The sequence below is a fragment of the Lissotriton vulgaris genome, chromosome 9 (assembly GCF_964263255.1).
Source record: "Lissotriton vulgaris chromosome 9, aLisVul1.2, whole genome shotgun sequence".
Taxonomy (NCBI): Eukaryota; Metazoa; Chordata; class Amphibia; order Caudata; family Salamandridae; genus Lissotriton; species Lissotriton vulgaris.
The window spans coordinates 662,179,958-662,192,403 of record NC_141697.1 but is presented as its reverse complement, the minus strand read 5'-3'; the positions used below and the strand labels follow the sequence as shown (position 1 = coordinate 662,192,403).

General features: G+C 47.6%; 1 protein-coding gene across 2 annotated transcripts in view; it reads right to left on the bottom strand.

Annotated features, from left to right (window-relative positions):
- Positions 1-12,446, bottom strand: part of VASP (vasodilator stimulated phosphoprotein) — an 863,870-nt gene that overhangs the window by 634,577 nt on the left and 216,847 nt on the right. For both annotated transcript variants that reach the window (XM_086938366.1, XM_086938368.1), the window contains exon 3: positions 5,013-5,181. In XM_086938366.1, coding sequence (XP_086794492.1) covers positions 5,013-5,181 — 169 coding nt within the window. The remainder of the gene's footprint in view (positions 1-5,012; positions 5,182-12,446) is intronic.

Below are 12,446 nucleotides of genomic sequence, written 5' to 3'. Positions count from 1 at the left end.
GATTAAGTAATACATAAATTAAAGATGGATGCAATTAAAAAAAACAGAAAGTGTTCCTTGAGCAGCGCCACTTTCTTCTAGATGTCCGGTTTGAGAAGCCTGCTGATGAGGAAATGAACACGAGGTGTTCTTGGAAACTCGCGCTTTTTTCTCGGTGAACCATATATACGATTCGAGCGGATTGCAACTACAAAACAAGGCCTATAAACCAGAGCCAGCAGCACCACTTGCTGCTAAGGGTGAGAAAAACAGTCCTTTAGCACAGGACTAGAGCACTAGGACACGACAAAAACACAGAGGCTAGCTAGACAGGCAAGCTCCCCATAAAAACTGGATAAAGGTCGGTCGTACCGAACAAGAGCACGTGAAGGAGAATATCCAGCCAGGCCATGCAGCACAAAGCAAAAAGAGCGCCAAGCTAGGCTCAGAGGCCCAGCACTAGAGCACCCTGGCCTACGATACGGCTGATAGTGCGCATACCTTCAGCACAGGTTCAGAGCACGAGAGCCTGTTACACACGAAAATAGGCCATGCATCACAGGACGGGGATACCAAGGTCTGAAGAACGAGGTGCCTGTGCCTTGGTCTGCAGCTGGCAGTATCGGGCAAAACGACCCGGACCTACAGCACTCAGTACCAGGCCCTTCATAGTAAAGTGAAAGCAGAGTGCAGGTTAAGAGCACAAATCAAGGCTTGTACCAGGCGCGTCTGCGCACCGTGCACCGGGCAAAAGCTCTAGAGCCTTCGGAGAGCAGCCATCCCTTCAGCAAAGTGAAGAGGAAGAGTGTCTGCATCAAAGGGGCGAAAACATCAAGATACGAACACAAGGGGGAGAACAGCAAAGCCTATGGTACTTTTTCAAATACCTTTAATCCCAGGGTATTCCCACTTCCATTAACACAGAACTTCCTCCACTATTCTCTGCTCAGTCAGAGAGAGAGCTAGACATCAGTGGCGCATCTGCTGCAGATACACTGAGAAACAGGGGGGGTGAGGGGCCCCAGGGTGCCTTGCACCGCTGCAGTTTATTTAAGAGGCCCGCTCAATGTTTTCTGACTTGGATATCGGGTGACATTTCCCCGGACAGTATAGAGATCAGGAAGGACACTGTGGGATGGCAAGTGCGGCAGAGCAAAAAGGGAGAGCGTAAGAGAGCAAATGAGAAAAAAAATAGCATGGGTACAAAATAGAAAGACAAACAAGCTCAGTATCCGGGTTGCGAGGAGACCTGGGAGGGCGGGGGCTGCCCGCGCATGCGTGCCATTCATAACGTTTGTTATTAGGAGCGAGCCCGGAGCCAAAGCAAAGTGCGGGAACCGAAGTCCCGGGTCCCAGGAGGGGGCCCGGGTGAAGATCAGTGGATAACACTGCGGGGCTCCATGCCTAAGGGGAGAGCCCCGCGTCTTGCTGGCAGAGGAGCTGGAGTGCAGAGAGGACAGCGTAGCGACAAGAGCCCGGTGAGGTAAGGGGGGGGAGGTGTGTGTGTGTGTGTGTGTGTGTGTGTGTGTGTTTGTGCATGCGTGAGTGTGGCTGTGTGTGTGCGCGCGCGATTGAGAGAGGCTGACTTGCGGTGAATGTTGAACAGGAGATGTGCACGGCGCCAGGCTGGGCGTGTGCGCCCACGAGGTGAAACCGCCGAGGGAAAGCACGTACCCTTCCCCTGTCCAACATTCCCGGCAAGTGCACAACATAAGGTCTTGTGCTGGACGCAGCGATTCGCGCTGCTAACACCAGCGAGACCTAAAAACTACCGAAATGTGAGAAAATATATGCAAAATAGGTCATGTGCGAGACCTGACATGCCGCCCCTACGCTAGACGATTACAAAAGTATGCACATGTCTATTTCTGAGCTTTTAAACTCTCCAGACATAGAAATAGTGGCCTAACTAGATTATAATATCTAGGAGCACTGGGATTATGTGGCAGTGATGGACAAAGTATGCCGCTAAATTATATGGCAAGAAAAGGCAAATTATGCGGCATAATGCAACACATTTTGTTAAATTGTTTAACTATTTTGTCTATTTTACTCACGGTAACACCATCTGGGCAAAGATTTCCCCTTATTAGCAGTACCTGTTTAACATCGAAATGCACCAATAAACAAATGAAAGATAACTAGTCAACTATTGTAAAAGGTCTTCCACGCCGCTAGAATTGATCGTCAAGCTTTAGTGAGCTAGAAGCATGCAGCGTTAGGAGAAAGCAGCTTTGTGCAGAGCGAGCCGCTACAGGAGATAGATGTACAAAGAAGGTGAAGAGACGCCTTGTGCGCAGAGCCATCAGGAAGGAAGCGAGGACTTGTGGCATCACCTTACAGTACACTCTTTGTTTAATGCCATCCACATCAGCAGAGCAGAGGCCTTTAGAGAGGTCCTGGCAGGCTCGGCTCAGCTCCCTGAATACTGGAGGGGAAGCCTGGCTCTGGCTCAGCCCGAGGTCCTGTTGGCACCTCCAGCCCATGACGAGCTGAGTCTCCATGTGGCATTGCCTGCCCCTCTCCCCTTACCCCAGGATGCGGTGTAATGGCCAGACCTGCTGACTTTAGAGCTGGGAATCGGGTTTGAGTCAAGGAGTCGCTGGACATCCTATAGTTCTGGACGAATAAGCTAATATTCCCGGGACAATAATAATGAATGTGGCCTTGTGTAAGGTAACTGGAATGAATGACGCCCCTTAACAGGAGATACGCCCATCCAATAACTAGCCTCTCTAAAGAGAGCACGCAGGGATGGTCAGCTATGTGCGAGTGTGTGAAGGGGCGCACAGCGCTGAAGGTTACAATGGGTTGAGAGGGGGTGAAGGGTGAAATAACTTGCAATACCACCTACCATCGTCCTGCTCTAACAGCCCCACATAACGACTTAATTTGCTAAAATTTGAGGAACAGTACAGCAGCCAAAAGTGGATTGAAAGGATAACGCCAGCAGCGTGGGTAATGTAATAAAGTGAGTGGCTTAAATAACGTGCAAAAAAAAAAAATCGTGCTTAGCTTAGTGTGCTGCCCCACTTGTATTTTGGCTGTTTCTGTCATTGCATCCAGACATATGATACAACGAGTAGCACCATACTGACAATAAGTCGGGTCTATTGACTTTGTCAGTGGTTGTTAGTTGCATAAGATAAATAAGCAGCAACGATGGCTTGGGCTATAGTATGCGGCAGGGTTGGGTATAAAAAATAAAAAAAGAGGCCAAATTATGTGGTATAATGCTGCACATTTGGGTGCATGGGGAGGACTAAACAGGCGCAAGCTGCAGAAAGATAGTGGGAACACAAGTCACTTGGGGGACATTACCTGGCCTGTAGTCACATCACACGGCTGATGTACGCCCATCAAATACCTGGCCTCTCTCAAGAGAGCATGCAGCGATGGTCAGCTATGTGCGAGTGTGTGAAGGGGTGCACAGCGCTGAACGAGGTTACAATGGGTTGAGACGGGGTGAAGGGTGAAATAACTTGCAATACCACCTACCACCGTCCTGCCCTAACAGCCCCACATAACACCTTAATTTGCTAAAACGTGAGGGACAGTACAGCAGCAAAAAGTGGATTCAAAGGATAACACCAGCAGCGTGGGTAATGTAATAAAGTGAGTGTCTTAAATAACGTGCAAAAAAAAAAAAAAAAATTGTGCTTAGCTTAGTGTGCTGCCCCACTTGAATTTTGGCTGTTTCTGTCATTTCATCCAGACATATGATACAACGAGTTACTGACAATAAGTCGGGTCTATTGGCTTTGTCAATGGTTGTTAGTTGCATAAGATAAATAAGCAGCAACGATGGCTTGGGCTATAGTTGCCGGCTGGGTTGGGTATAAAAAAAAAAATACAAGCAATGCGTGCTCTGTGCTGGGGAAGGCCATTAAAGGAAGGCGGCGGAGAGGAGCCTTTGAGAACTCGCGCTGAAAGTTCAAAGAAAAGCGGAGATCAAAGGAATGGTGGGAGGGACATTGGCGAGCGAGCATATGGGGGGTCAGGGGGTGTGCAGCCTGGTGAGCTGAATGCGTATGGCAGCCGAGGCGGAGAGCGGCGTGCGAGCACAAAGTGGAAGTGTCTGTGGCAAATGGGAGCTGTGCACAATGCACGTGGTTGTGCTCACATGCACTGTACCCGATCTGACTTTGGGTGCACTTTTGAAAAACCTTACTTTATATCTCGCCAAAGCATCCCTAAAGGGATGGCTTAGGCGAGACCTAAAAAGAAAAGTGAAGGGGCCGGACAGGAGAAATAAACATTTGCTGTTACAAAATCTTAATTACGGACCCCTTGTCCTAAAATATGTCGAACGAAGTGGTGGAAAAATGTTTGGTAAGATTTCCAAGGAAAGCAAAGCATGCTCTCAGTGCTCCAGTACCCTGTTATCATGAGCCAGAAAAAAGAACTGACTTAGCTGTCACATGAGGCATGAGGGCCACAGTGGCAGTTTCTACTTGTATGCCTAGATCAGTCTATCTGCTAAAACTGCCCTTCATTTTCTTCCTTTACCCTTTTTAAAAAAAGGTCGAGAAAAGGGTTTCCAGTCACATTTAGATCATATAGTAACTATGTAGTTTACTCGGCTTCTTTTTGAAAGTGAAAATAATAAATTTGGCATATCATTAAGCCTGTCAATAGGCTGAAAAGACATTTTTTTCTCTATTTAAACACACTGTTCTGCTGAAAAGCTTTGTATGCATATTATATTTATATATATTTACTATGAATAGTGGTACTTCACTGGCTAGCTGTACAATATGATTTTAAATGTGTAAGCGGAACCAAAACCAGAAATCCCAGCACAGAACAGATACAAAATACCTGAGATGCATGAATCATTACAGCTTTTTATAGAAGTGCATAAGGTCTGCAATCAGAGGAGAGCAGTAACGTACATAAAAAAACGAAATTCAAGCACTGAATATACAACCTTTACAGTTTGTGTTTTAAGTGAGTGAACTATCTCAATTACAAAGCTCCATAGAAAATAAAACAGTCAAAGAACAGACTCGCACTACGACTAGGAAACTCACTAGACTCCAGAACTTCTAGGGCTTGAAGCATCCCACTGGCAAATTGTGCAGCATCCTCCTTGCTGCCAAAGTTCAAGCCCCACACTAAACGGGCATCCCGCCACTGGTGAAAATTAGGTGTGGCTTGGTTATACTTCAGTCCTTTCACGATTGCACAGTTTATAACGACCTGCAAAATAAAAATCAAATAGTTCAAGTTTAATAAGGGATCTTTTCAGAAGATTCATATTCCACCATCTCTACATAATCAATACAAACATGAACTGGTTTCAAATGGAACAGAATGTTGCGGAGGAAAAAATAGCCAAGTACACTACTTCTGTGACACCTGCTGGCTTAGACTACATATAACACAGCTTTTTCAATAATTGAGCGTGAGCGTGTAGCCGTGTACACTCTTTATTGAAACTTTATTTGTTTAAACACCTGTAAGGACAGTAAAGACTGCCTACAAAGACTCTTTCTGAGTAATGGATGCTTTATAAGAGCTGTCCCTCATTCAATCACTTTGAATGTTGAACATTACTATTTTATCAGAGGTAACAGGCGTTTGTTATTGCCCATCCCCAAAACTGCCTGTGCCGGTTTAATATCTTTTATGTCGACTACGAGAGTCAGGTTAACGCTAGTTAAAAAGAGAGGAGATAATGAATTACACCACATCGTCAAGTGCATTGATCTGTCCGATTCGTAACTAGCCTACCCCTAATCACCGTTTGCCACACGATCTAAAACAGTGCAGTGAATTCCTCCCATTATGCGTGGAGTTAGTAGCCAGCTTGTGCAATTCGAGTTCACAATCTAGTGTACCGAAAGTAGCAGACAGGTCCTATAGTATCACTAAAGATATCGTCCAACATGTCCCTGTGGGGACTGTTCAGGAGACTAGACTAGAGCACTCGCGGGTTACTGAGCTCAAATTGTAACTTTGAGAGCATTCTATCTCTGGTGCCGTGGGTTTCACCTACTGTTGGGCACAAAATTGAATACTTAGCACATCCCTATATCACTTAGTGCTCAAAGTAGCAAGGGGAGAGGATATAGCCTTACTGCTAGAGCGGTCGACCTCGAAGCTGGGGAACCGTTTTCGAATCTCAGCAACAGCGCTCAATATCCTGTGATTCTGGGCAAACCACAATCTCCCCGAGCCTAACAAAAACGAACGTGTCTTCATTCAATGAAACTGGTGCTCATGTAATGACACTGGTGCTCATGTAAAGCGCTCCGATACCCGATGTCTCGGGTCTAGTTCGCTCTATATAAAACTCTAAAAATAAAATAAATTAGAGTGATTTAAGGTTTACTCAGAGAGGCGGTGTGGGGCAGAGACTCGGAACTCAATCAAGCCTGTGACATTTAATAATTCATTGTCCGGAAGGACAAGTACTTTCTCATGTTACACAGCAAACTACTAGACATGAAATGCAGACAGCAAAAACGGTACTCACAATTGTCATCTGAGAATTGTGGGAATCAGCCAGTCCTAGCTAAGGTCTCCTCCCAGGTTCCTTATAACCGGTATGACGAGATCAGTACAAGTGCACACATCAAGCTGCAAATAAAGTCTTTTTATTTTAAATGTTTATTATTAATTTTTCGAGATAGAACCAACATGTATGATACAAACACTAGTAATAAGCAGAGCAGCAACCAACGAATGGCCACCCTTGGTTTAACCACAAAAAAAGCTTGGTAGTGCCAACGTGTATTGCATCCTACCCTTTTTAGGTTTCGCCTGGCGTAGCACTGCCCAGCAGTGCTCGCGCAGGCGAAATCTTATGTTTTTACCAGTATGGGGCTTTGTCCCATCTTCTCTTCCATTAGCTAGCTCCATAAATGGAGGCTAGCAATTGGAAGAGAGATCTGTCTGTAATTGTCGGAGCAGATTCGTGGGCGTTCTGAGGATATTTTCGCTCTCCGCCCCTCTGTGAACGTCATTGCGGCGGTAGGCGGTGCTTTATTTATTTTTTCTTCAGGGTTTTTTTTGTCTTTCCTCCAGGCCGACCGCCGCCGGAAGAAGTCCAGGTGAGTTCTCCCCTCCTCTCCCACTGTCCGTGTGCCCGTTCCCGCTGTCCGTGTGCCCGTTCCCGCCCCCCCTCCCGCTGTCCGTGTCTCCGGCCCCACTTGTAAATGCTTGTTTTTCTGAGCGCTATTCCATAGAGTGTTTGGTTTTACGGTTGGATGGCGGGCAGGGGCGACGGTAAGAACTTTCCTAGCCTGCGGTTTGATATCCGGATTTACATACTCATTAAGGGAGACAGCTTGGCCCAAGCCGTTGTTGGTAATGCTATGCCTCCGACGCAGATTGCAAACGGCGTTTGCCTCTGCACGCTTCCCGCCATTGGCGTCGCCTGCGCTCACGCCGTCAGAATGCGCAATGACGTCCTCCTCGCGCGCCTCCTCTCTTCTTGGCCCGCGCGCGTTGCGTTGGAGCTGATGATCTGCTTTTTTTGTCTCCCCAACCCTTGGGCGCCCTCGGCGGCATGGCGCTGCCCCGGATCACACGACCTGGTGTATATTAGGGTTGTTAGATTCAATTAGTCCCCATCTCCACCTGCCTTGCAGCTCTCGGGTTAGGGCACTTGCTGGCTGATGAGGCGGGAACTGCTTCCCCCAGACCCTACGGGGTTTGCTAGCTGTTCGACAGTCTGCATGATCTTCATATGCAGCCCTTGTCCCTGACATGGCTGTATTTTACAAGTATTGTATTCTATGTTCCCTTTTCAGGCCCAGATAACGCATTTAGATTCATGGTAACAAATCTATGTTATCTATTTACATTTTTTGCTAATCAGTGTTTTAACAAATGGAAAAATGCCATGCACATATCCATTTGATCATGCTATCAACATGCGTCACAGACTCACTTGAAAGAGAAGACAGTATTTCTAGCCCCAGGGATCCTGTGATTCGGGAGGACCTCTTCCATCTCAGCAGCCCTGATCGTTGCATAGTGCTGTTGAAACCTGGCAGAATAACTGATCTAATCCTATCCACGGGAGTCTTTTGAATCAAGAAGTAACTGTTTGAATGTAGTTTCCGGTGGATCTTGGCCATGTTGGAAATGGCATGACACCAGCTGAGGGGTAAGAGATAGTGATTGTGTCTCACTATTCAGGCTGGCTGTTTCTATCACCAGTTTAAAGCATAAGTCCTGGAGTTAACTGGACTGAGTATATATAAAAGTCAATAAATATACATACATAAAGGTTCTTTTTTATTAAGCATTTAAATTAGTTCACATTTTACTAAAAATTGGACTGGGTCTCATAATGCACCAATACGACAATAATTTGTTATTTTCTAAAACTCAAACTCAAACAGATTACATCACCAGCACTATACCAAGGTTAACAATTCTTAATTACAAATGTTACTCATAATGCCAGCATTTCATATATTTCCTTAGTTCAGGGACGTTTCTTATCAATTTAGTATATCTCATGGGTAGAAAGTTTCTTTAAGAAGGTCAAGTCCTCTTTATGCATTCTTGAATTAGAATTCTTTGAAACAGAAATTAAATAATCTTCCTATAATCAGTGTATAAGGGGCAAAACAGTATAAAGTGACTTGTGCTTTGTGTGGAAACTTGATCACAGTGACACAGGGGCAAGTCATGTTTCTAGAAACGGTGTTGAGGAAAAGCTACCCTATGGTGTATCTTACATAGCCTAAAACCCCTCGATGTGCTTGCTTCCCTGCCCCCTCGCTGTGCTTGCTTCGCTGCCCCCTCGCTGTGCTTGCTTCCCTGCCCCTTGAGTGTGTGTGTGTGTGTGTGTGTGTGTGTGGCTCTGGGTGGGTGTGTGTGGCTCAGGGTGTGTGTGTGGCTCTGGGTGTGGGTGTGTGTGTGTGTGTGGCTCTGGGTGTGGGTGTGTGTGTGTGTGTGGCTCTGGGTGTGTGTGTGTGTGTGTGGGGGGCTCTGGGTGTGTGTGTGGCTCTGGGTGTGTGTGTGTGTGGCTCTGTGTGTGTGTGTGTGTGTGTGTGGCTCTGTGTGTGTGTGTGTGTGTGTGTGTGTGTGTGTGGCTCTGGGTGGGTGTGTGGCTCTGGGTGGGTGTGTGTGGCTCTGGGTGTGTGTGTGTGTGGCTCTGGGTGTGTGTGTGTGTGGCTCTGGGTGGGTGTGTGTGGCTCTGGGTGTGTGGCTCTGGGTGGGTGTGTGTGTGGCTCTGGGTGGGTGTGTGTGTGGCTCTGGGTGGGTGTGTGTGTGGCTCTGGGTGGGTGTGTGTGTGGCTCTGGGTGTGTGTGTGTGGCTCTGGGTGGGTGTGTGTGTGGCTCTGGGTGGGTGTGTGTGTGGCTCTGGGTGGGTGTGTGTGGCTCTGGGTGGGTGTGTGTGGCTCTGGGTGGGTGTGTGTGGCTCTGGGTGGGTGTGTGTGGCTCTGGGTGGGTGGGTGTGGCTCTGGGTGGGTGGGTGTGGCTCTGGGTGTGTGTGTGTGTGGCTCTGGATGTGTGTGTGTGTGGCTCTGGATGTGTGAGTGTGTGTGTGTGGCTCTGGGTGTGTGGCTCTGGGTGTGTGTGTGTGTGGCTCTGGGTGGGTGTGTGCGTGGCTCTGGGTGGGTGTGTGTGTGGCTCTGGGTGGGTGTGTGTGTGGCTCTGGGTGGGTGTGTGTGTGGCTCTGGGTGGGTGTGTGTGTGGCTCTGGGTGGGTGGGTGTGGGGCTCTGGGTGGGTGGGTGTGGGGCTCTGGGTGGGTGGGTGTGGCTCTGGGTGGGTGTGTGTGGCTCTGGGTGGGTGTGTGTGGCTCTGGGTGGGTGTGTGTGGCTCTGGGTGGGTGTGTGTGGCTCTGGGTGTGTCCATAGCAACGAAGGGACGTAGTCACCATAGTGGTTGCTGCCTGGAGAATGGTGGCTTACACAGTATGGATTGTGTTTGTTCCCGCACTTGTGCCACCTGTCACACCACAAAGGGGCAGCACCTATCTAGTTATGAACCGTCCATTAGGCTCCTGTGCAAATTATCCACCAGTACAATCCCTGCCAGCAACCACTTCTCCCAGGTTTGACCTTAGGTTAACCATTTAGCTGTGTGCTGAAGTTGAGCCACCAGTTGATACAGTTCCAAGTTTGGTAGTCGGTTCTTCGGTGACAAACTTCAGTCACTGAGATCCCTCCTGTTCCTCCTACCTACCCAGATCAAAGTAATTAGCAAACTATCTAGTCCTTAAACATGCTCAGCGGTATCTAGCATAATATATTTTGTAGTACATAGAGGCACCTGGGAAGTAGCCCCATCTTTGCGAGTGCAATTCTGCCAGCCACAGATATTTGTAGCTTCTTCCAAAATGCTACGGAGGCCCACAGGGCTGTCAATACATGGCCCATACTGTAGGTATATGTTGTACTTTGATCTCCTTTCCCTGCTGCTCAGCCTGTATGAATGTGATCAGGAATGTTAGAATGTTGATGAGAGCAGAATGTTGGTGTGCCTGGTTGTGTGAGAGAAAGACAGTTGGAGACTGTGGACTGAGCAGCAAAGATGCTGCTCCTGGTGGGGCCTTGAATTAGACTTGAATGATCTTAATTACCATCTTCCATGATGATACGCAACTCATTCTCTCCCTGGAAGGAGAGCAGTCCATCTCAGTAGAAGGGGTCCATGGAGGTTTAGAAGACATGTCACAGTGGTTGAGGGAGAATTCATTACAGTTCAACATAGCCAAAACAGAGCTGATGCATTTTGAGGTGCACAGGCACACAGCAGGAACCTTTGGCCCCCAGAGTTCCCCAATCCTGGCCAGCCGGCCGGGACAGTGTGTAACCTGGGGGTATCATTTGATTGTAACCTCTCCTTGGAGGCACCCGTGGCGAAGGTGGTGAGTTGTTGCCTGGCTATTATTCATTCGTTGAGGAAGATCTTTCCTCTTTTACCCCACCAAGCCCGCGTCCTGGTAGCACGCAGCACCATCCTTAGTCGGGCGGACTATTGTAATGCCCTGCTCCTTGAATTCCCCTCATTCCTTTTAGACAGGTTACAGCGGATGCAATCTGCCACTGCCAAACTGGTACAAGGCTGGCCGAGGAGGTCTTCTGCCTCTGGAACACTGGAGGTGTTGCACTGGCTCCCCATGAGACAGAGAATTAAATTTGAGTCCCTGTGCCTAGTGTTTAAGGCTCTACATGGGAAAGGACCTGCGTCTTTCCAGCAAAAATTCGAATGGTACAATCCTAACAGAATGCTTCGCTCCTCTGGGGGCAAGCTTATAAAAGTCCCCCGTTTCAAAAAAGCTAGAGCGGGGGGTAGATCATTTGGGGTTGCTGCGGCCAGGCTGTGGAATACTCTACCTATTTCACTTAGACAACATGATGATCTTCTTGCTTTCAGAAAGAACTTAAATACTTGGCTATTCCCTAAGAACTAGGCCTGTGTTCTACGCCTCCTTCCCTGTCGTTATGGTCATTGTGTTACTAGCGCCAAGATGCCTGTCAGGTGATAGTGCGCTTTAGAAATTCTATAAATAAATAAATTCCATATAAGCTTGAATAAACCTATGCTTGAATCATACCTCATGGCTACGTCTGGAGTCTCTTACAACTCATCTTTGTAACATTGGCGACGATCTGGATTAAAAAACCCTGCGTATACTGGTTTCCTGTCTACCTGAGGTAGATATTTGAATTTACAACCTAAAGTCGATGGGCCTCCTTCTGAAACAGACCTTTAATCACCTTCTTCAACCTGCTACTACAAGGACTTTAAATTCAAGAAATTGCAAGGTACCTTTTTCTTCAAGGACCTTTAATTTCCAGCATCTACAGATAACAAACTTTTACTTTTTTCTCAAGCAAACTGGCTAGCCTCACTGTTGTAAATTGACAGCAATGGGTTAGCATTAGCAGAAGACATCCTGTATTTAGAAGTTATCTTATCCGTTTTGTGAAAGCCATTTTGTATTTCTGGCAGCCATTTTAGTTTGCCATGTGCTGCCACGTGCTCACCATGTGCTCTGTCCTCCCTCAGTGTTAATGCTCTTGTAATCTGCCTAGAAACGAACTATATTTAGCATCTTCCACCTTCGCACATGCCCAGAAGGGCCTAGCTAGTAGAATACACCTGCTTCTCTAGTATAACTGTCAGGCTATTTTTGCTGCTGTATAGAGAAGTAACTCTCCTCCCACTTTGTTGAGCAAGCAGATCTTGTATGCCCATCTTAGTCATTTCTGCATGCTTACATGTGCCAGGACTGCCCCTTGGTCTTATGATGACTATGTAAGACGCTTCTGACTTTGGGGGCATTATCGGACATTAACAACACCGCCTCAACTGTTGCACCACCCCTGGGGCCCTGACGCTGCTGGTATCCTCTGCCGCCGTTCCTCCATCGTTGTACGGCCGCAGTTCGGGGAGACTGCAGCTCCCAGGCTGCATTGCTGGACCGCCCACTTCCGCCTCTAGCGCGCCTGGAGGCGCTTAAAGCACGGAAGCTTCCTCCGCGTCGCGGACGC